The following is a 23,350-nucleotide window of genomic DNA, read 5'->3' on the forward strand; positions in this document are numbered from 1 at the left end:
GCTTTGGAGCCTATCGGGTTATATTACACTTAGGCTGTATGTGTTAGTGACTGTAGGGGTGTTCGCTTATAGCGCCCTCGGATAGTCCTCACCGAAGCATTGTTTTAAAATGGCCACGCCCATGTGTCGCTAAACGTAATTGTTGCACACATAACAGTGTAGGCGTTGGTACTGACTTGTTTCCCACCGGATCTTAGTCAATTGTTTCAGTAATGTTTAGGATAAGTTGAAATGGACCAAATGTTTATCAAATTTTGAGCTGCCATTTATATTAGGGAAAAATCCCCATATGTTGGGTAATACAGTTGGAAACAAAAGTTAGGGTAATATGAAAGTGAGCCCCCAGTGATGTTCCATTTGATGCATATATGTCAAAGGGTAAACTGCTCATGTATTGTTGTATTTTCCAGTTATCATTGTGTCCGAGGAACATCACCTAGATATGTCTAAGATCAATGTTAGCTCACTTAGCCAACTTAAAGTCGCTTTCCAAATTATATCTAATAAATTAAAGAAGTGCCTATGATGAATGGTGAGGCTACATTGCTTCTTATACCATTAGAAACTATTCAAGTGGTTTTCTTGTTTTCTTCTTTCACATTTAGAGCTCGCTAGAGGGGAGAGTTAATTCACTGCTTGCCAAGTAAACCAATCTTTGACTGGTCATTTGTGTCACCCTATCTCCACCATGGGTGTCACCACATGGACAACCTTACCACTCCCGGCTTTACATATATGTATAACCAGTCACACGCTTTAAAAAAAAAATAGAAAGATGGATCGAGTTCATAACATTGGCACGGAACTGAGATCGTTTCGAAAACGAGACTCTGGACTAACAGTGTTTTGTTCACAGCTATATGGTAGCCTATTATACGCTATAAGTATTCATTTGCACTGCAAAAGTAACTTAACAAGAGAAAAAGTGAGTCGATGATTATTTGCAGGGTAAGCTGTAACTATTGCAATCTGTGAGGTGGTGTTCTCTGTATTGGTGATTTTTGTTTCGAATTTGCAATTATATTAATTTGAAATATAAAGTGAGATATAAAAAAGTTTTGTAAACCTGTGGCATGGGGTGCTCAATGCATGGAGGTAACGGTAGTTGCAACGATCTACGATTCTGAGCCTAGGCTAGGCCAAAAATCTTCATGTAACCATGACATTGATCCGACCTTTCCTTAGCCTATTCAATTCTGAAAGGTTCCACCCATATGGTGCCTTAACGTACTGTTCATTTTCAAAGAGACTACCACTCAATCGCAAACAAAAGCGTAAATCAGCAAGGCCTATTGTAACCCTTATGAAAGGATGCTAGCAACCACTGCTGACTGTGGAAGCACTCTAAACATGCAAACAGACTCAAGCTCCGCCCACTCTGCATATTACTGAGAGCCAGTAGAGCTGTGGTCATGCTTAACTGATTTCAATGAATATACAATAGACGCTCACACGCGATTAGATTTGGCAATGTTCCCTAAAGAGATTTATAACTTGAGCTCAATCATACATATGACTACAAACTTGAAAGCCAATGACCTATTGAAACCACAAGACTGTTGCCATTTATATTTCAATCTTAACCCAAAATTCCTTTCTTCACTAAAAACTACCACTGATAGTAACAGAGAGAATACAATATTGCATAAATAAATCTACAACAATTCAACATAGTGGAGGGCAGGAGAACCAGCGGCAGCCATTTGCGGAACAGCTACACGTACCCGAATACACAATGCACATACTTTGAATATGCAATACACATACCCTGAATACAAAAAACAAAACGGGAGAGGCACTGCTCCCAATACACATACCCCGAATACACAATACAAAACGGGAGAGGCACTGCTCCCAAACATTCCCCAAAAGCCTTCCCAATTCATAAAGGATACTTATAGGGCTACGCACAAAATATGTCCAAATATTCTTTCTTCTGAAAACACCAAGAAAGGTGCAGATTACAACAGTTCCGAGTGAATTATTGGATCAAAAAGAATCCAAGCAGGAAACGAACATTCTAAACACTTTGAGTGGTAGAATGATAAAGGAATTGACCGGAAGGTCTACTATACTCTACTCTAGGCACTATCTACTCTAGGTACTGTCTACTCTAGGCACTGTAGTATGAGAGTGCTAATATTGTGAGGAGACAGCAAAGTGAGGAAAAAGTAAATATGAAGAAACCTATATTAGTATATATAAGATGTGAAAATCAACAAAATACCCACCTCTGACAATAACATTCATAATGGCATGGACTTGTTTACTGTATGCACCCTGTTCCTGGCTCTCAAAGACAACAGATTTCAAAGCACTAGCATCACCACAAGATGTCTTTCCAAAACAAGAGCTGCCTGTTGACCCGTCTGGATCCCTACCTCCATCTCTCCTCCAACGAAGGCTTGCCGTATCTACGCTTGACTCAACCATGACAGTCACGTTATCGCCCATTGATGCACCAGTGGAATACTCCAAAGCTTTAATAGTTGCTGAAAAGAAATTTAGACGTACAGTAAGGTAGTGATACCAGCACACAGTCTGTAATAGTTACAAATTTGTTTCATATTATATTGCTGTGCTATTTGCCTGTACCTGTATGTTGGTAAACCTGCCTTCAAATTGCCAAAATTATTGCTTCAAGTTTTCTTATTGATTTACATACTTGTTTAATAATCAGACAAATAAACTATGCAGTTATGTTTATCAAAGTGTGTGTGTACACTTGTGTGTATGTGCAAACATTGTAAACATTTCACAAACTCCTCTTAAATGTGAAGATTGTTTCTTTCTTCAGATATCATGTTTGCAGACTTTTATTTTGGATGACCTTTACATAACAACAATAAACCACAAGGGTTCAATATATGTTATATATTCCATATGAGATACAACCCAGTTTCCCATTAAAAGAGAGATATTGTGTTTACATAGATTTCACACTGTGACCTCTAATGATCTTTGACCTCTAATTAAAACAATAGAGTTCATCTACATAATATGTGATATTTACATACTAAATATGAAATAAATCTACATTTCCATTCTTCAGATTTTCAGACTTGCCTTGTGCTGCCGTCACATGACCATTCAACAGCTGTCTGATTTAATTCAATATGGGGTACGCATACAAAGTTTTATATCCTTCCAATTAAGCATCCGTTTTGTGATACACATAGTGCTTCAAGTGAGGCATAGGGCACACATACACAAACAAAATACACACACACAGACACCATTGTGATTGCAAAGGTTTCAATTTAGACTGCTACCATCACATTTATCATATGTGTAGGTGATCAAACACCTCATACCCATTTACAGAATGAGACTCAAGGACATGTATATCATGTACTAAATCAATGTAAAATATTAATGGTCACAATGAAGGTCAAAGGCCAAAACTGACCAAGTTGGTATAACTGCAAGGTTTATGGAGTTTTCACTTGTGGGTGCATGTACAGGTATGCATGGAAATGGGTTGAGCATCTATGTGTGATCAAGTCATATTGTTGAAATGTCAGAGACAAAGGGCACTGGAATTGAAAGTCTGTTTTTTGTCATTATGAGCGTGCATGTCAAAATGACTATATATAAAGAACCTAAACCATCACTCCCATGTAGGAATCATTAATGTTTGTCATATATATAAAAGTCGAATGTCTATTAAAATTATTATAAATGAGGTATGTGAAGTTGGGTATCAACTTAATTGCTCTGGATTTATGTATACTTGACTTATCCAATGAGGACTGACATAGCGATGCGTTCTTCATGTTTATCCTAGTTGCAAGTATTTCTTTTCCCTGTCCCTCTCCCTTTACAGTACAGTATATATATTTGATATTCTTCCTGTTCTAACATTGCCATTTGGATTGTCATCATTGAACATGAAAGTCATGACAAAGAATTGAGTTCTGCCCCGAAAACAATCGAAACACATTGATATTCATTTCTCTCTTCTAAATATTTAGATATTGTAAGAGCTTACATGTATGAAGTTTCATTGCATGAGACCTAGAAATCAAATAAAGAAATAGCATCTATTGAGACACTTACTGTATGTGTTAAAAAATCAACTGCAAAGAAAAATATTGTAACCCACCACAGCAACAAAATTTTTATTTGAATACAAAACCAGAGCCATGCATCATATATATTTCATATGAGGTGTCATGAAATTCCATTTGTCTTCCAGGATGAATCATATGGAAACCTTAAACACCTTTACTTACACTTACCTACACTTACCCAAATAACCTTTGTAAAGCATAATTCAAACATTCACCAACATGTTGGCTAATGAGTGTACAAATATGGTATCAATATAATTTTCTTTTCTTTGCTGGAAACTTGGCAGGTCGGCATAAGTTGTTAAGCATGAGCAAGTTTCAAAGTGAAATGACATTTGGCTGAAGTGGTACATGGCTGAATCAAGGTGGAAATATGCAGAATCCCTGGGATATTTGTAACTTCCATGATCAAGGGGTGGGGGGCAAAATAGTTTATAAATTTACAAAACTAGGCATTCACATGATTTTTATGAAAAAATCAAAATTGCCTTCGTGAAATATCTTCTTTTTTTTAATGTTAACAAGTTCACAGAAGGATGGAGGGAGCGGGGATGTGTAATGTGCGAGACTCATTGGTTAAATCTTGCCTCATTACCAAGAAAATATTGCACCATAGAAATAAAACCATATGATCTCAATAAGCTCCCAGGTAAGACAGAACCAATTCCTTCCTACATTATATTGCATAGTCTTACAACTTTGCGGAACTGTACTGTTTTTATAATTCATAGTCGGATCAAGTCTGATCATCTCAGAAACAATGCAGGTTGAAAGAGCCTTTTCAAAATACATTCTGGTTATCCTACAAAAGTTGGTATCTCGTTCAACTTTGGGAGTTAAAACTGCATAAGTGATTTTGTGATTTTATAAAGCTTTTTCATGCAATATCATGATTTCTTTTTGATGGTCCAGCCATCTATGATTGATTATTTGATCATACTTCTGGCACAGTTCCAGTTAGTTTTTGAACATCCTGCAAGGTTTATTGACCATGAAATTGAAATAGGAGAACCCATCATGATAACCACCAAACTTTACGGCGTGAATTGTAATGCAACCTCATTCTATCCCGATCTTATATGCTCATCTCCCGGAGAACAAAATCCATTTCCTTTGTCAGGATATAATTGCATTTATCATAATGTTAATGCCATTGTGGTCTCAAGCTTTAACGTTAGCCAGACAATCACTTTTACTTACTGTGCACTATTATATGAGAAGTAAATCCAAAACTGTCTACGTGTTCTTTTTATATTGCTCTTCTTGTTTCAGCTGAAATTTGTCCACTTTTCTGCAATTGTCCCTGATTTCTCGATATTTTTGGAATGCAAATTTCTGAATCTCCTTATCTTGTAAAAACAGGTTGGCAGATATACTGCAATAAAACGTTTTGCAAACGACATATGCTAGGGATTTACGATTAAGGACAACACTATTCTGTTTCAATATTCTAGTAGTGTTATTCGTGCAATCCGGGTCAGAAAGCAGAAAATAATATATTTGGGAAACATAAGAATGGCATTTGCGTATTTGAAAATGTAAAACAAGTTGCCTGTAGATTAAGTGAAATAACATCACAAAAGAATGCAAGGATCAAAATTCTTGGAAAGAGGCCAAGAAATAAAGTACTGTACAAGTGTACGTACAATGTCAAGTTTAAACATTGCTGGGAAGAGACAGGTATGTTACAATGCTTTTGTATTAAAATATGTAGCAGACCAGCTCAATGTAACTCTTTTTGGAAAGTACAGTAAGCCGAGTCAAATAAATGTCGATGTTCTTTGCAATGTTCTCTTTTAAATTCTTTAACTTCAATTACTTATGCTTGCGACGTCTTTCTACGTCGGATTCCACGGATTTAACCAGATTCTAACAAAATACGAATGGACTCGCGGCTTTGGTTCGATTAATTTATTCAGCCATTTTCGTAGAACAATAATTTATTGTGACCAGCCATCAAATAGAATAACCTGCTAGGGTCGAGCTGGTGGCGCTATTTAGAATCATGCGACAGTACACAACATCCCTCCCTTTTTCAGAATACAGAATTTATGATGTAATTGTAAGATCATAATTGTTTTTCCTTACCTCTTCAGTTTAAACAAAGACAGTGATTATAATCAATTTACCTGACTGTTTTATGCTTAATGAACACATTTACAAATGTATCTTTTCTTGCAAACTGAACAGAATTTTGTTGTCTTTTTTTTTGTGTGTGTAATAAACAACTTAGTAACATATATACAAACACTTAATGTGTTCCTGTCTGGCTTGCAACAATTTATGTTACATAATCCTCTAAATATTTAGGTGGTTTCTTAACTCTAACTATTCTTGGACTAGAACATTCTTGTTCCTGACATTCATTGCCAGTTGACTCACTTTGACAATTATCAGTATTACTATCTTGATATGGTGTATCTTCCTCTATGTATTTCTTTAAGTGAGAGGCATTTCTTCTATATAACACCTTGAGGAGATTGGACTGTCACTTGAGTGTGATACTTATCTACAACCTCAAATGGTTCAGGGTTGTATGGTGGTGATAACTTGTTCTGTTTCTCCTGTCTAACAAGTACTTTGTCTCCTAGGCCAATTTCATTATCCCTTGCATTCCTTTTAAAGTCAATGTAGTCTTTAGACTTTTGCTTCATTTCTGCATCTCTATCGGAAACTAAGACATTCTCTCTGACTCCACTTAATTCTGGTAATTTTGTACAAATCTTACGATTAAACATGAGCTCTGCCGGACTCATGCCAGTCGTACTGTGAGGAGTAGAACGGTAAGCCATCAAAAAATGGTTCAATTCACTTCTCCAATCCTTCTTTTCTACCTGGGCAATTTTGAGGGCTTTGAGGAGGGAGCAATTTTGTCGTTCCACCTCACCATGGCTTGGGGCCAAAGTGGTGTCGTTGTCCTATGACTTATGCCACAAGTTTCCAGATAGGCTTCAAACTCAGCGGAAACAAAATTCGAACCGTTGTCTGTCTTTAGCGTTTCAGGGTAACCGTAGTTACTGAATATTGGTCCTAGTGATTTTATCAACTTTTCAGAAGTAATTACTTTCATCACATCTACTTCAAAGAATCTACTGAAATAATCCACAACCACGAATAGGTATTAACCATCTGGTAATGGTCCCATTAAGTCAGCTGCTATGTGCTGCCATGGCATAGTGGGTAGTGGTGTGGTCTGTATTGGATCAGGATTTGATGCTAAACCCACTACTTGACATCCATGACATGTCTTACATTTCGACTCAATATCTCTATCAGCACCTGGCCACCAAACTTTCATTCGGAGCCGTTGCTTACTCTTCACTATCCCCTGATGGCCTTCGTGAGCCAATTCAACGACCTGTGCACGAAGCACTTTTGGAATGACGATTCTATTGCCTCTGAGAACCAAATATTCCACGACTGCTAATTCATTTCTAACCATTTTATATGGACTAGGCAATTCTGACCAATTATCTTTTTGTATGCAATCCCTGAGAAGTGACAATTCTTCATCCACACTACTTTCATCTTCAATTTTCTTGATTGGAATTGCTACTGGTGCAGCGTTTTGAGCAACAAATCTGATATGCTTTTCACCTATGTTGACCCTAGTCCCTACTTTGCCTGTGGTAAGCCTAGACAATGCATCTCTTTGTTCTCTTTACCAGGAATATACTTGACTGTAAAGTTATAGGACTGTAACCTGAGCACCCATCCTTCGATTCGTGCTGATGGTTTTGACCGTTTAGAATAAATATATTCTAGTGGTTTGTGATCAGTTAGCAAATCAAAATCTGTCCCATACAAATAAATATGGAATCTCTCACAAGCCCATACCAGACCCAGCGCTTCTTTCTCGGTCTGAGAATAACGACGCTCAACGTCTGTTAAGCTCCTACTAGCGTACCCGATGATGCGCGCTTCACCATTTTGAATTTGAACTAAGATAGCACCTAGTCTAACTGGACTTGCATCGCTTATTACTTGTGTTTTGTCATTTTTTATCAAAATATGCTAGTGTGTCAGCTTTAGTAAGCACATTTTTCAGACTTTGAAATGATTGCTCTTGCTCTTTTCCCCAACTGAATGTTTCCTCCTTTTTGGTTAGCCGTCTTAATGGCTCAGATATCGTTGTCAAATTTGGGATAAATCTAGAACAATATTGTACCAGACCAAGAAAGCTGCGCACTTCTGAGGCTGAGGTGGGCTGTCTAGCATCTTTAATTGCCTCAACTTTCTCATCACGTGGGCAAATTCCGTCACTAGACAGTTTATGCCCCATGAAAACAAGTTCAGTCATTCGGAATTCACATTTCCGTTTGTTCAGTGTTAATCCAGCCTCTTGGATCCTCTGCAGAACCTTCTCCAGTCTTTGGTCGTGTTCCTCCACATCCTTGCCGTGTACGATAATATCATCGGATATGTTATGGGTGCCATCACATCCACTCACAACTTGCTGAATAATATGCTGTATCCAGTATAGCTCTGGTGCTGAGCTGATGCCGAACATCAGCCGTTTATAGCGGTATAGTCCTCTGTGCGTAACAAATGTAGTAATTGCACGTGACTCCTCGCTTAGCCCGATCTGATGAAATCCCATATTCAGATCTAGCTTACTGAATACCGAGCTGTCGTTCATGTTGTGTATGATCTCCTCTATAGTTGGAATTGGATACCGTTCACGGATTACAGCTTGATTAGCCAATCTCTTGTCGACACAGAGTCTTATGTCTCCTGACAGCTTGGGTACAACTACCACGGGGCTTACCCATGGGGTCGGTCCCACCACTTTCTCAATGATATCCTGTTCCTCTAGCTCTCTCAGCTTCATTTCCACTTTGTCGCGCAAGTTGAATGGTACTCGTCTCACCTTTTGGGCTACCGGCGCGATTTGTGGATCAATATTTATTTTTGCCTCATAGTCCTTCAACTTGCCAATTCCTTCAAAGCACTTTGGAAATTTCTCAAGAACGTCCTCTTTGGTTTCGATTTTCCGGATTCTGGAATTTTGGGGTCCCAGCTCGAGTACCCTCAGTGCCATCGCTGTCTTTTTCCCGAGCAGAGAATCTGCTTTCCCTTTGATTACGAAGAACTCGCTGTTTGTCTCCTCTCCATCGATTTCCGAAGTCGTTTGGAATTTACCGAGTACATTCAGGGGCTTCTGACTCCCATATGCGAAGAGCTGTTTGGTCGCTTTTTCCGATTTGCACTTGACATTATTTGCTTTGAGATACTCCCATGTCTCTTCTCCAATGACGTTGCATGTCGCTCCCGAGTCGATCAGTAATGAAATTGGAACACCCCCTACATTGACTTCCACAAGTCCTGATCCGGTTTGATCCGTCACAATAAATACATATTCATTGTCAGACTGTACCTTGTTTACTTTATCGCTACTTGGGCTGCGTTCCTTTTGAATTCTTTCTGGCTTGGTTTTACACAGCTTCGCGTAGTGCCCCTTTAGTTTACATTTATTACAAGTGGCGTCTCTGGCAGGGCAGTTTGCATCTCTTGCGATGTGACCTATATTGCCACAACGAAAGCATGTCCTTGTAGGCCTATTCTGATTGGGCCTATTTCTGTTCTGTCCCTTCCCACCTTTGGGGCCTGTTCTCTTACCGTGGAATTGTTTGTTATCCACACTGTTGACTTGAGCAGCAGCTTGATTTGGAGCACATTCTCCATTTGCCTGAGCTGTGTATCCACTGCTTCAATCGATCGTGCTATTTTCTGCAGTTCTGCCAGTGTTAATGTTGACCCTTTCAGCAGTAACTTACGTCTCAGTTCATTTTTATGACATTTGTCGATGACTTGGTCTCTAATCTGTTCGGATTGGTTTTCAAATCCACAATTAGGTGCTTGTCGCCGAAGTCTAGCAACATACTGGTCCACCGTTTCACTTTTGTCCTGACTCATCTGTCTGAATACGTGGCGCTCAAACGGAATATTAATTTGTGGTTTGAAATAGTTGTCTAGTGTCCTCAGTGTCTTTTCGTACTCGTCTGCTGTGTCTGTAACACCCGAGGCCACTCCTGGATCAGCTAAAGTCTCGAATACCTCTTGTACGTCCATACCGGCTGTATGTAACAATAACGCTTTCTTCTGTTTAGGGTCGGTGATTCCTTTTCCCACAACATAGTACTGTAGTGCCCGTTTCCATCTAGTCCACCTGGGGCCTATGCTGGTAACATCACCTGTCACGTCGAAATTGCTAATATTCAAGTCTAAATTGATTGCCATCTTGGTTGTTGTTGAGTTTACCGAGTTTTGTATCCCATCCTCGTCGCCAATGCGACGTCTTTCTACGTCGGATTCCACGGATTTAACTAGATTCTAACAAAATACGAATGGACTCGCGGCTTTGGTTCGATTAATTTATTCAGCCATTTTCGTAGAACAATAATTTATTGTGACCAGCCATCAAATAGAATAACTTGCTAGGGTCGAGCTGGTGGCGCTACTTAGAATCATGCGACAGTACACAACAATGCTAAACCACTAAACCACTAAATTTACATCTAAATTACAGTTTCCAGTTGACCAGCTTGCATTACCATGTTCTTTTATTGTTATTTTGAGGCACTCTTTGTTCAGTAAACCAGCATTGAAATTGTATTTATATTTTCTGTGTTGTGCTTGTGACGAACACATGCCCGCTCAATTGCATTTGCATTTAATGATTATGTGCAGTATGTATTGATTCAACACCAATTGGTGTGGTTGCCTTAATGAATATTTGAAACAAATTCATATTTCTGCCAAACTTACATTAAGCAAAATGTTGCATGTGTAGAACCCAATTATTTACTGTGGTCCCATATCCAAGCAGTTGTATGTTAGTACTACTTCAAATACCCTCACATACCTGCTTCATTGGTCACCAAGACCCTCCATTCCACTGGGCTTTCATCTTCTGTTACAGTGATGGTGTAGATACCAGTCCTTGCAGCTGTCTCCATGGTGGTAGGTAGGGTAAGAGTAGCAGGTTCACTGTTGATGTTTGTCATTGCTTCATCTGGTACTCTAGGACTATTGAGTGTAAACATATATCTTCCTTGTTCAAGCACTGCTTTATCAAATGTTACACTGGCTGTTTGGGAATCACCTGTGTATACTTCAATGGTAGTTGGATAAGCTGTGGTTGCTACAGGACTCTTTACCACAGCAACATAGGGAGGATCAGACTGACCTGGTAACAGGAATAGAAAATAATTTATGTGATAATGGTTTGACAAAGAAACTGATTTGGAAGCCTCACAGAATGATAATTTAACAGTGCTGAGATACTGAAGCAACATTTAGTGGTACACCACAGAACAACCATGCAGCTGTGAAGCCTCAAATGAAGTAGGCCTAAGTGTCTGTTACACACACTATAAAAAGGGTCAACTGGAAGATTGATTTTGATTACCTTTTTTTTTCTTCAGGTGATATTTTAGAAGATCATCAGCACCTTGGGCATGTTATACAAGGGTAGTAAATTTAGTGGGTGTGTGATGGTCCAATGAATGTTCATATTGTAAAGAAAATCTGGAACATTCACTTGGACAAAAACCAATGAAGTATTACTGATAAAGGTTGTAAGCCTTCCAGGTGCTCCCCCCCCCCCCTCCCCTCCCATTCCCTCCCAACAAGATCTCTGAAAGCTATAAGAAACAAATAGAACTGCATTAAAAAAGGTTATTAATAAACAGATATTGTAAAAGATATGTGCTGTTCAAAATACCCCAGGATCAGAGCACAGACATATTTTGTTATTTTTGCAAGTATGTTGCTTTTTTTCACCTTGGCTATTGTGTCCTTAGCTGGGTGTAACTATAAACACTTGTATTGTAACTCAATACTCAATGAGGAAAAACATCTACATCTGCTCAATTGCTGGGTGTCTACTAGCCTTGTGCGGGATCCCGGTAGTCAAGTGAATCCCGGTATCCCGATCCCGGGATTGTCTAGTCCCGATCACAGTGCAATGTGTAAATACTACCAGGAGTGGGAAAACAACCGGTTATTAAATGCGTTTCGGTATCATTCCCGGAATCCCGGACATAATAAAAATATTGACGTATTACTTTTTGAAATAAAGAAAAGAAAAGAAAACACGGTATTTCTGGTGTCTGTGTTCTTAGTTTGAATAATATCTGATCAATGTACGTACTGGCCTAGACCTTTATATAACGAATCAACTTTTCACAGAAGTTTTGTTATTTATTCTTCCTTCAAACAATGACTGTGAAGGTTCCCATGTATAAAATCTTTCCACATGTATTTCACCTCGTTTTGATATAATAATTATAACAATTTTAATAAATTTTGAACCTAAACCACAGGGAGAATTATATCCAGCTTAAATCCATCTTCGCCCGGGACTGTATATTATAGCCAGGGTACCGAACAGGTATACAAAGTGCAGACTTACGGTACTTGAGATTTAATGCAGTAATGAAATGGAGGGTTCCAGGATGTCATTTATAGTTATCTTTGGCTACTTTTTTAATTTTGAAGAACTTTCTTATATATGGATATTGTACCTATTGAAAGTATATTTTCTAGAGAACACAACAGACGATTAACGATATAAGTAGTTCTGTACTATTCTCATGTATATAGATTATAATCTCATAATTACATAGCCCCTTTGTTACATTCTTCTTGTCTGAAGTTCCAAACATGTGGTGACTTGTTGATAGTTGAACAATTTTCATTTGAAGGGTTGCCCTATTCCAACATCATGGAATAGTGGGGAATAGTGGGGATTCCCAATTTATGGATGTGTACGGATTACTGGTTTTATCCTTGTTCAAACATGTTAAATCTAATATCGTACACCGAGTATGAATGAAGCATGCTGTGGGTGCTTTTTTCCAAGGTTTGTGATTTTCTTTTTAAAAGTATATGTTAGAAAACCATGCTTGTAAGAGTATGTTCATCGCCTAGGCTATGCCATTGAATGCGTGACATTGACAGTCTCGTAACTAAGTGCTTTGAAATGTTGGGGAAAATCCTGGTAGTAATTACGATACCCAGATTCATGTTGCAACACTACCGGTTGTGTGAAATTTGCACTACTGCACAACGCTATACGGTACTAGGACATCCTGTCCACTGCCAATTTAACTATGAGTCAATTAGAGGATACATCAGTAGGTTATATATCACCAGTCAACCGTTTAAGAACTTTGACCAAAAGTAACCATATTTGAATCTCTAGCATATTTTGGGGCAGTACAGGATACCTTTAATCATGCAGTCATAGACTGCCCTCATATGATCACCAAACTGAACATTATCAAAGTGTATCTGAATAAGAGCTCAAAATTTCAAAACACTTAAGAAAATTGTCTGCAGGAAAAACAGATATTAAGAAGCTTAGTGTATAAAACAGATCTAGATATATTGCTTAACTGATGCTGATTTTTATGAATCACCTGTTTTCTGTTTTTTCTGTGTCTTTCCTCTCAATTGTGCCAAAATGTCCTTTGTGCTTTTTTTAAGGTTTCCAAGTTTCCTTTTGACAGCCGAAAAATTGCTGCAGTACCCTACTATGCAAGAAAAATCGAAGGCAATTCCTAAAAACAAATTTCCAAACTGCCCCTCCCAATCCTTGTTTGGAGCCTTGGTTCCAGCAGGCCCCATCCTAAATATATGTGTGGAGGTACTCTCTCCTTTATTTTTAATTTCTTTTCTTGTGATGAACAATCCTAGGACTAGTTTTAGCACAGGAAGGTAGACTAAGCTTGTTTTTTGGTGCAGCATAAAGCAATAGATAAATTCAGCGACAATATAGCACCTTCTCTCATTGAAATTAACCTGAATTCAAAAAGAATATCTCACCATAGACCTGTTAACTGCTGAAGTTCTAAACAATTCTGTTTTAATACTAACCATTAGGCATTAGCAAGATGGTTTCCATAAGCTCAGTACCACTGACGGAGCAAGTCACTTGCATGGCTGTCTCTAATGTTATTTCCACAACCTTTGTTTGTTTATAACTTCTTGCATCTTCATCAGCAGTAAGTAATGTACCAATAGGACTCAGTACCAAGTCACTCTGTGCTACCAGAGGGTTCCTAATAACAGTACAGGTCACGTTAGCTGCTTGTCCAGAGTTCACTCTGACATATGTTAGGATGATGTTACCTGCACCATTGTCTGGAATAAAGAATTATTTCTGTCAAAATGTTTTCTTATGATGTCATCACTATGCTTAAATACCAGGCCACATGCAGCGGCTGTGCTATACATTCATATTGAATACTTACAGGACCAAAAATATCACATGTGTTTTCCTCACTTTTGATACAAAAACAATATTTTTATCTTATTACCCAATTTTTCTTGTGATGCCACAGGCAGGGTAGGGAGGGGTGGGAGGACACAAGCTCCATCAAAATAAAAGTTCTGCACAATAGAGTACATATCCAAAATTTTGAGAAGCAAGGAAAAACAGCTCTCTTGCACCAGGCCATCAACAGAACAGTTATTGTAAGGGATGCTGCTAACCTTTCAAAAAATTGTAAATAGGACTTGTGCACAATATTTTAAATAGTTATGTAAATATGATACAACGTATCTCAGCAATCGATAAATGTGGCAAGGAAATTGGCTAGACTGGTTCTGACAGGGGAAGTAGAAAACAAATAATGTTACTGTTTGTTTACTTTCTCTGCACTGGGACTCTGGTCTGGCAAACAAACCATACCAAGATGATATGCACATTACAGTATGTATGGTATGTGTAAACGTGTATAGTGTTAATATACACACTTTACTGATCAGATTTGTACTGTTTATAACATACATTTCAGTGCTGGAACACATGGGGGGAGGGGCAGAAATTCAAGTACACATGTTGAACCAGAGACAAGCGCAGATGAGGATGTGTTTGGTCGGATAATGACAGAGTAGATAAACTTACAACTTAGCATATATAGCCAAATTTAGGCCTAAGTTAAGCTTAGTTTGCAGTAGACTAGATAGTCAATGTCAAAGGCTGTTACTCAATGCCAGTTAAAATTTGTGAAGGATCCTCAGCCCTAGTATCGTGCATACAGAGCTACAAATCCGCTGACCAAACTGCATTTTCTTTATGTACAATTTCCTTGCAGATGGCACATGTTACTTTCTTAACAATGTTAGCATCTTTTTGGTACGCTACACACTGGTCAGGGATATACTACCCCTGTGCCATCAGGATACGAAGGCAAGCTTGAGTTCTCATATTTGACATGTTAGATTTGGACATAGATAGGATGTATACTGCAAGTAAAATACAAATCTGTTACAAGTAGCTTGACCTAAAACATTATTCCATTTAATTACAATATTTGATGTATAATTTTTCTATAATTGTCTTAACATACATCAATATATCCAGTAAACTCACAGTAGAAGTTTAAAAACAGAAATATCATATTTTTCAGTAACTTTTCATAGATAAGAGCACTATATCATCATATGGGTTAATACATAAACTACATACTACCATAAACCAGAGAATGAAAGTAACATACCCGTCCACACCCTGTTCCCATTTTTATGTTACTAAGATAAATGAAGATCATTGCTGGCATGTTATCTATCAAGCAGTAATCAGCTGCATGTACTAGTTACCTTGATTACACGCTGTCCCAGTCCAGGGTACAACACACCCATTGGCACAGTTAGCCTCAACTTCACTGCATGCATCCTCTCCACCAGAACAGGAGCAGGTTAGGTTGCAGAAGTCACCATAATAACCAACAGGACATGGGCCATCTACCAGTAATAAAATTAGCAGCAATATACTTGAAGTGGTTATTAAAGTTATGGCAGTCACTGGTAACACCAACAGGACAATCAGCTGGCTGCACTAACAGAATTAGAAACAGCTAATATGAAATGATATTTTACCATCTTATCAAATATTTAAAGTTCTGAGACAACACATGAGGTCTTTCACATTGAGTATCATACAATAAATTTCAATGCTTTGTGCCATATTTAGACAAAGAAATATTTAAAACTTTAATATAAGTACTATGCAATCCATGGATCATGTTGCAGATTTCATTCCAAAATTTGGGTAATATGACCACTTTGAAGTCGATGTCGTCACTATAGATATGACTCACTTAGTTTGAAATTCATGAGTCTTGAATTTTACTGACCCCATGACCATTAAAATATGATGTAGGTATAATCTTAACATGCATTCAAACAGTCGATACTTCGTCATGGTTACAACAAACTTCAGCTAATTTGTATTTTGGCACATGTCCATATCAAACTAAATTTAAATTACAGCATTAGGCAATCAACTAGAGTCTTAGCAATTTCCTTGACTTGACAATAATTAAGTCAACTAAACATTTTAGGTCATTGCCGTACCAGGGAGTTAGAATATGTGACTCGTAGCACTACAGTCGTACTAAAGAATTAGCCAAACTACCTCTGTAGCCACAAAAGCAGCAGCTTTTTCTATGTTCAAATGTATTGTTTAAGTAGCATATTTTGGTTTTTTATGTTGCTTCTAAAATTTCTTGTTACAGTCTTGTAAAACCTCTAACTGGTCGCAAGGTGTCTGCAATAATACATGTATACTACACTGTTCTGCACAGCCTGCAGTTGTTTTTTGTGTATGAAGTTAATGTATATTGTCTTGTTGCCAAAACTTCTGATCAGCTATTGATTATACTTGATTAAAGAGAGAGATGTGTGTGTTCAAGGGATAATCTGTGCTCATTATAAACTCACTACAGTTACCAACATATAGCAGTAATGACATAATGAAAATACTTACATTGACAGTTTGTTCCTCTCCAGCCATCCTCGCATTGGTTATTTTCACACACACCTGTGTCTAAAGCACAGAGAGTGTTATCAGCACAATGACACTCCTGTTTACAGTTAGCACCAAACTTCCCTGTTTCACACTCTGGAAAGAATTGAAGGTAAAATGTAAGTCATGACATTGCTGATGAAGTACTGAAACATGGTTGTGATATCAGAAAGCTAAAGAGCACACATTCCAGATATGATCTACACTGCTAAAATAATCTTTCTGAGAGACCTGTAATGTGCAAAGTGATAGAATGTATACTATCAATGAAAGTCAGAAGAAAAGACAGAAAGACAGAAGGCAAAAAATGGAATCAATTGAATGATGACACCTGACTAACACCATTGAAACTATTTTCAGCATTTAAAGATAAATGGGTATAGCTCCTTGCCGTTTCACGACTCGTTAAAAATTCAGATAAAAAAGGATGATAAAAATGCAATGTTATCATTTAACAATATCAATGTAATATCTTCCTTTTGAGAAGCTTCTTTAAATAAAATATAAAGAGCAACTTCACTATCAGAACCAAAATTTCAGTTTATTTATTACCATGTTTCAACAACAAAGAAACCAAATCAGAAAGGCAAACGTACAGTTTATAAATTAAGAAATATGTTCATATCAACACATACAGCTTACCAGATAACCTCACTTGATGTTCATATGCCAAGAGTGTTGTTAACAACAGTTTTTGAGCAGCTCACACATTTTACTAATATGATTAACATTAATATTTCCAAATCGAAACATACATCAGCAAAATAATTTAAACATGATACAAAGAAAGGGAGACATCATCGATATAGAGTCTGTATCTACAGCCTTTTACTTACTCTAAGCAATTGTATTGGTGACTATTCTAATAGACTCAACACCTGTTTGTTATACTTTCTTATAAACAAAGTATTATTGATACCTTCTGTACAGTTTAGTCCTTTATAGCCAGCAGGACAGAAACAGCCAAGAGGATCAGGATAACAGATGATTGCACCCTGACATCCTTCAGCATGGTCATCACCAGAATCATCACATTTATACTCAGCATTCTGACCAAAGACATTCCTGCCATGAACTGGTGATGAAAACATAACAGGATTAATACTGATCAAGCTAACCTTGGCAAGAGTCAGCTAACACAATCTGACCAAAGACATGCAGACTGTTGATGATCTTCATTGGCTCCCTATCAGCTACAGAATCCAGTGTAAACTTAACTTCTTCTCACCTTTTGTGCTTTATCATCTGGAACGGCCTGTGTACCTGTCACAACTTCTCTTGCCATATACTCCAACTCGCACACTTCGTTCCTCCAACAAACTGTATCTAACTGTTCCTAAACCCCGATTGAAGACCTATGGTTACAGCAGCTTCGAATACTCTGGGTCTTATCTCTGGAACAAGTTACCAGATCACATTCGAACATGCTATAAACTTTCTACTTTCAAAAGTCTACTTAAGAACCATTTTTTCACTTGTTCTTTTGTAAATTAATTTACTTTCTTTGTAAAGCGCTTTGAGCAGTGACTTTTGTTTACTGATTTGGCGCTATATAAGTCTCATTTATTATTATTATTATTATTATTATTATTATTATTATTATTATTATTATTATAAAAACTTGATAAAATTGTAATGGTGGAAGTTTCTATGTTCTGTAATGGTCGTACCACAAAATGTTGAAGATATGTGGATAATTTAGCTCACATGGCTCAATCTCATGACTTTTCTGCAATGAACAACTGACAAATAGTCGAGTATAAAATGTTAAGGGACATCTCTAGAAGCAAACTTTTGACAAGATTTCTGTGAAGGATTACCAGATTAGTCACACAATCTGACCAGAGACATTTCACCATGAATAGCTGGTGTAGTGGAGTGAAATTTTGTGTACATATCTTTGTTCGATGCACCTGTATAGTGTGATTACAACTTTGGCAAGTTGAAAGTTTGTAACCAGGGCTTCCATTGTTCAGCCATGTGGTTTAAGCTGTTTTTGTGAAAATTAAGCATGGCTTGGTCGGTTCTCTTCAGCTGTTCATCCTAAGAGATTCTTGCTGCTGGAGTCCCCTGCAGCTGGTCTGTCCTCATTAACTCCTTACTTTCTGTCTTTTTTTGTGTAAATTTGGGTCATTTACTGCTCTGGATATTGTATTATGACCTTTACTCTATGGTGACGAGATGAAGTGCTGTTAGAAGCATTGATGTATTACGCTTTTACTTCTTCAGGCTCAGATAAGATTTTATCTAAGATGGTGGCCAACCAATGGGCCTATGGTTTACTGTGGTGGAAAGCCAATCCAAGCTAGCAGGACGAGATGTCTGAGAGCATTAGGCTTTTAATTTCTCACTCTGCAAGCATTAATGTAGCTATCATGCAAGAATATCTTCCCAGTTAAAAGGATTGTCTGGTGGCCCAAAGAAGTAACCTTCAAAAATAGTGAATAATTTTCCAAGCATGTTGTCAAAGTATGAGAACGCTAATGTTGCGTTTGACAGAGAAACGATTTTTTAATCGATAAGGATAGACATTTCAAATATGATTTGAACAGTACAGAACGTGACGTCAGCTATGCCATAGCAGATTGCTACATAACCCACCCGCCGCACAGTTCCTATACGGTAATCACAACAAAAACTGCGTTTGTATACAGATAAATTCCTTCCTTATTTTCCGGTGAAATTTCTTAGAAATTAGATATGTTTTCAAAAACTCCTTAAGCCGCCATGTACTAGATCGGTGGTTCCGTGATCTTTGCGTAACACAAGGTAAATTTGAACAGCAGACTCTTCGTTGTTTAGGCTATACATCGCGCTATTCAGCTCCAACGCGAAGAATGTTCGCATGTAGGCTATACTCAGACGTTGACAATCGAACAGTTCTGCGAAGCCTAAGCTTGTCAGTGCTACATTCTGCTCTGACAACGATTCCGATAAATTTCTTCCATAATTTCCGGTGAAATTTCTTATAAATTCGATATGATTTAAAAATCACCTTAAGCCGCCATATATGTAGTAGATCGGTGGTTTCGTGGTCTTTGTGTAACACAAGATAAGTTTTAACAGCAGACTCTTTGTTGTTTATACATCGCGCTATCCAGCTCCAGCGCGAAGAATGTTCGCGTGTATGGGCTACTCTAACGTTGACAATCGGACAGTTCTGCGAAGCTTCTCGGTGCTATATTCTGCTCTGACATCGATTCCGCCAAGTTTCATCTTTCGGTGTACTTTTCAAGTTTCCGTTTACTGTTAATTTGATCCGTGAATTTTATTTCAGCGATTTCGAAGAACAGTTTATGAACTGTAGTTTGAGTATAGTGTACTAACTACTATTTGCAACGCTATACGTTCACGAGTAAGTACGTTATATATATTAGGCAATCCAATGTGCTTACACGTGAGTTTATTTGCTGCGGAAATGGGAGTGCTAACTTCAACTCGCCTGTTTTGCCTGTTTGCAAGCACTACGTCAATCACCATATTGAAGCGTTCGAACAAACGGTACTTTTGGTGAGAAACTGTTGAATTTGAAACCAGATTTCTACAAGAAGAAAACGTCGAATGGGGACAATTTTTACATGGTTAGAAAGAGAAAAATAATAACTACAAGGGCAATGTATCAAAATCTTCCACCAGACAATTCCTTTAACTGAGTAAGATAGAATACTTCACTAGTTGAGCATAGACTGATTTGTTATTGTTTTGCTGTGTCTCCATGAGTTGTGTAAGTTGTCCTTGTTTTTAGTCATGTCGAGCGTTAAAAGGACAAGAGCTTACACATTGTCGTGTCTTGGTCATGTGTTGAAGGACTAGAGGTATTTTGAACACTGTCAATTATTATGCACTATTATCTATAGGAATGAGGTGTATTGTGTTGAAGTTATAGTTATTTATATTGTTTGTGCTGTATGCAGCACAGCCAAGAACAATAGCTTTGCTTATTTGTATCGTATTTTGTATTTCCTTCTGTGCATTTCACATTATCATTGTGTATGTATTGGTTTTTGTCAATGACATGGCCGTGGTATTTAGTCAGGACAGGGCCAGATTAAGCTAGTGCAGGGCCTGTAGTATTCAGCTAAGGCTTATTCCATTTTCATTTCCATCTTTGTGCAGCAGGTATGACTTCAGTTTCAAATATTTATGCATTGTATATCATATAGATACCACACTCCCATTAATTATTGTGTTAAAATACTAACCCCAATTGAAGGTAATAATTCGCTATTTAAACCCTAAACACCCAGTTGCTCATAAAGTTGAAGGCAGTATGGTACTATAGTAAAAGAGCTAGTGTAGAGTCACTGAATCAGAATTGAATGCTTGCAAGCATTAAGTGCGGGGCCATTGAAAATGCGGGGCCCATGTATTATATGGGTAGGCTATATTGTTTTCTGCGGGACGAGTTGTCATGTTTGGACTTATCCATATGTTTACTTTATGTATTCCTGTGTTATCCTTTATTTGATAAAGTTTGATTGTTCAGTATATTTTAAGCTGAATAAATGCGTATTTTGTTATACATTGACTGTATTAACTTTTGATTAACTGTAATAGTACTGCATCATTTGAAAATGCGCCCTTTAATGCCTCTGTCATAACATTTACCTTCCTCTGACATTTTAAAGACCAACTATGGAGACTTTTCGATGAACATAAAATCCCACCATTTTGCATGTATGTAATCCTTAACTCACTCCAATTACATTGCTGTAATTAACTTTACCAATTTCTGGCGTTAAATACGTGAAAAAAATGGGTAGAAAAGTCAGCTTTATAGGAAACTTATTTCAGACATCCTGAAACAAGACATCAGGTGACCATGTGACGTCATCTTTGGTATACTGCACTCACAACAATACTTTTAGTGTGTAAAGTTGTATACTTATAGCTGCCAAAAACGTCAACGATATTACTCCTTTTCCCCCGAAATGCCACAACTCTGTGTTGTTGGAGGTTGCAGTTATACCTCAGCCAACAAAAGCAGCAGCTTTTTTAGCTTTCCGAGTAGAAGAACCGATGTACAACGCTGTAGACTAAATTTGGATCAATTTTGTGAGATCGACGAGGAAAGATTTTTCAGCACCCGGAGTATCTCATGCCCATGAGTCCACATGCATGACCCTGCCTCCGTGTATGCTGCAAATGTCTCATTCTGCGAAACTTATATACTTTCGACAGCTGTGGCGGACATAGCTAATGTGAAATTGACCCTTTCAAGTCTCCTCCTAAACACGTCCTGCTATATCACGCAATTGACAGTATACTATTTACTGTTTGAGATGACCGTATGTAGACAGTGTATAGACCGTGCCTATAGGATAGCATTGTTTGTACATGTAGTGAGTTTAAACCCCCGCCGGGGTTGGCTCACAGCATGTGTAAATAGTCATGTTAGGATTTCATCGCATTTATCCATTTCATTTGTTGTATTCCAGTATCGTGAGTTTGTGATACATGTTTTATATTGTCCGTTATGCTTGTTCCGGCATCTGCATGGTCCAAGGAGTGGAATAAAACGGTACTATATAGGGATCGGACGTTTTATTTTGTAAGTGACTGTCTTTTGATTGTGGGATGTTACTGTTTCAACTAGACCTATTGGAATTACACAGAGTCACGGTAGTATTTTGCCCAGGATTGAACGAGAAACGTAGATTTGGATATTCACTGCTAACTTTGGTTATTGACAGGATTCTATTTCTGTGTTTGTACTTTTGGATATGAAAACGAGTAAGTACTACGTTCAGCTGAAGCTTAGTCATGTATATGCTACCCTGGTCGATTCGGGCCAGCGTCTTCTCGTAGTTGTTCGATTATGTTTAGTGTTTCATGGGTTGACAGTAACGTTAACCATTTTCCCGTCACATATCACGCATGAGGCATCTTTTAGGTCTATTCTTCTGTTCAGTTTGCGGTATCTTGCGATCAAATTGTAATACGGAATCGGCAAGCTGCGTGCATGTTCTACAGTATATTGTACCGTACATACCTATCGACGCCGCTATTTAAACGATGCCTTCATTTTAGTGGAAAGTTTGCAAATAAAATAACACATTTTACTAAATTTTCTGCTTAAAATTATCTTAAAACTAGTTGTTTACCTTAATGTGTTCTTGTTTAAAGCCAGCTTTTCAAACGCTCGAAATTGGAAGTCAAATACAGTACAAATTGTTTGCTATCTATGTATAAACAGTGCCTATTTCAGCGTTTGATTTTTCGCGGTATACCAAAGATGACTTCACACGGTAACCAGAGAATCCTTTTGGTCAATCTCTGTTTTCAGACATTCCAGAGGTACATGTCACTTGGCCACCCCTTTTTGTGGTTATTTTTTGATGGGTTATAGTCGGTTTTCGAAGATTATTTTTTACACATGTTGATTATGGGTATGTAAACTCCCAAATTAATGGAAAATCCCCCCCAAAAAAGTTGTCTCCATATTTGGTCTTTAATAGGC

General features: G+C 37.8%; 1 protein-coding gene across 4 annotated transcripts in view; it reads right to left on the reverse strand.

The window, feature by feature from the left end:
* LOC139955968 (uncharacterized) overlaps window positions 1–23,350 on the reverse strand; it is a 595,985-nt gene that overhangs the window by 548,782 nt on the left and 23,853 nt on the right. For all 4 annotated transcript variants that reach the window (XM_071955175.1, XM_071955174.1, XM_071955173.1 and 1 more), the window contains exons 5-10: window positions 17,810–17,965; window positions 16,852–16,986; window positions 15,684–15,827; window positions 13,956–14,222; window positions 10,939–11,262; window positions 2,232–2,492 (exon numbers count right to left, since the gene is read on the reverse strand). In XM_071955175.1, coding sequence (XP_071811276.1) covers window positions 2,232–2,492; window positions 10,939–11,262; window positions 13,956–14,222; window positions 15,684–15,827; window positions 16,852–16,986; window positions 17,810–17,965 — 1,287 coding nt within the window. The remainder of the gene's footprint in view (window positions 1–2,231; window positions 2,493–10,938; window positions 11,263–13,955; window positions 14,223–15,683; window positions 15,828–16,851; window positions 16,987–17,809; window positions 17,966–23,350) is intronic.

The sequence above is a fragment of the Apostichopus japonicus genome, chromosome 2, assembly GCF_037975245.1.
Source record: "Apostichopus japonicus isolate 1M-3 chromosome 2, ASM3797524v1, whole genome shotgun sequence".
Taxonomy (NCBI): domain Eukaryota; kingdom Metazoa; phylum Echinodermata; class Holothuroidea; order Aspidochirotida; family Stichopodidae; genus Apostichopus; species Apostichopus japonicus.